This window comes from Microtus ochrogaster, chromosome 6 (genome assembly GCF_000317375.1).
Source record: "Microtus ochrogaster isolate Prairie Vole_2 chromosome 6, MicOch1.0, whole genome shotgun sequence".
NCBI classification, from domain to species: Eukaryota; Metazoa; Chordata; class Mammalia; order Rodentia; family Cricetidae; genus Microtus; species Microtus ochrogaster.
Genome location: NC_022013.1, coordinates 55785066 through 55786848, shown reverse-complemented (window position 1 = coordinate 55786848; position 1783 = coordinate 55785066). Strand labels below are relative to the sequence as shown.

At 48.6% G+C, this 1783-nt stretch overlaps 1 protein-coding gene across 1 annotated transcript in view; it reads right to left on the bottom strand.

The window, feature by feature from the left end:
- Positions 1 to 1783, bottom strand: part of Rgr (retinal G protein coupled receptor) — a 12171-nt gene that overhangs the window by 8408 nt on the left and 1980 nt on the right. Inside the window, exons 2-3 of the mRNA XM_005348668.2 lie at positions 1362 to 1518; positions 357 to 478 (exon numbers count right to left, since the gene is read on the bottom strand). Coding sequence (XP_005348725.2) covers positions 357 to 478; positions 1362 to 1518 — 279 coding nt within the window. The remainder of the gene's footprint in view (positions 1 to 356; positions 479 to 1361; positions 1519 to 1783) is intronic.

The window sequence follows — 1783 nt, the reverse complement described above, 5'->3', positions numbered from 1 at the left end:
TGACTTCCAGGATGTTTTCTATGCCCATGATCTCATTTGATTTTCAAGATGAATCTCTAAAGATTGTTTTTTAAAATAATCTTGCAGAGAATAAAACTGAGGTTCAAAGCCTTGAAGGAAGACTGTAGCAAGGACAGACACAGTCTTTCTAATGAGCATCTCAAAGCAGGCCTTCCCCACCCTCCCTCACCCTCCTCTTCTGTAATGAATGTAATACATTATGTGCATGTGCCCTCCCTCCCAACCACACTCTCCTGTTTGGAAATCACTAAGCTGAATTGAGTACTGATCACCCTGCCCTCTCTTTTATCCTCCTATGCTCAGTGTCCCCAAAGTCAGCAGGCCCAGAGACATACGGGTGCAGTAGTGGTGGTAGCGACCCCAGGCGATGGCTGCACTACCACTGATGCTTGCGAGAGCCATTGCAAAACCCTGGAAACCATGAGCCTGGCAGCCTTCTGAACCATATGGCCAGCGCCTGTGGGAAACAATGGGAGTAGTGAACCTTCCCTCCATCCTTCCCCGCATCCACACCTGCCCAGAGGAAGCTGGAAGATTCCTGGATGTTATCCCTGCTCCTGCAAGGAGGACCTTATTAACAGTGTCTTCCCATGGTGGACCCCAGAGTTTAGGTCAGTGGTATAATGAACCACCAATGGGCCCAAAGGTCCTTGGGGATGATCATCTGTCTCCATTACAGGTGGGTAAACTGAGGCCAAGAGAAGCAAAAGTTTTTTATCCAGGGTACCACAACAGATGAAGGCAAACCTAGAGGGTAAACCCCCAAATCTTGGGTTCTCATTCCCATGGTGAAGCTAAGGAAGAAGCGCTGGTTCACTGTGAGAAGAGGAAATCTTACTGATGTAGACTCCAAAGACACCTTTGCAGACTGCATGACAAGACCCTGGTGTGCCCATGAGGTACTAAACGCTGGTCTAAATCCTGTTTGCTTTAACAAACACCTACTTAAGTCCTGCCAGAGAGTATTAGTTCAAGCTGTTTGTAAATAATTAAACCAGTACATCCAACAAAACATAATAATTAGGTTGTAATATGTAACTGGTAGACGTATCCCAAGACTGGAAATGATAAAGCAAGGACTCAAGGTTCAGTCCCTTGAACACAGGGTTCAGGTTCTGAATCCCTCCAGTCCACCGTCTCTTTGGTCAGATCTGAGCAACCCCTACAATTACAGACACTGGCTACGTCTTCATCAATAACCAGGAATTTGAATTTAACTTAATTCTGCCTACTTAACCTCTAACCTTGTGACAGTTCTCTATAGGTAGAAAGAAAGGTTCTGGTTTGCTTGCCCGTGACCCCGAGGTGCCAGAGACTATGCAAGGGGAAGGGGCTGGTACCGGAGGAGGCTGGATACAGCTGCAACAAGGGCATTCAGGCTGATCCCACTGTCTGCCAGGGCCAGGCTCAGTACCAGCAGGTTGTTGGGAGTCCGTAGATCTGGAGTCTTGCAGAAAGAGAAGATGGTCAGGCCATTGAGGCTGAGGCCAGAGAGCGCTGAAAGGAAGGGTGGTATCGAGGCTGGTACCGAGGTGAGGCCCATGTGGGCATCAGAAGCAGGGTCTGGGGTGGGTGGAGTTTCAGGAACCTCCCAGATTCCACCTCAGCACCCTCTCACGCATCTTTTCAATTGCTGCTCTGGTGGGATGACCCAGGACATCAGGCGACAAGGTGAAGCTGCAGGAGGGGTTCTTGGGAAGCAGAGACCTGACCCTCGATTTCAGCTTGGTCATTCCCTTACTGTTCCTTGAACTTTTTTTTT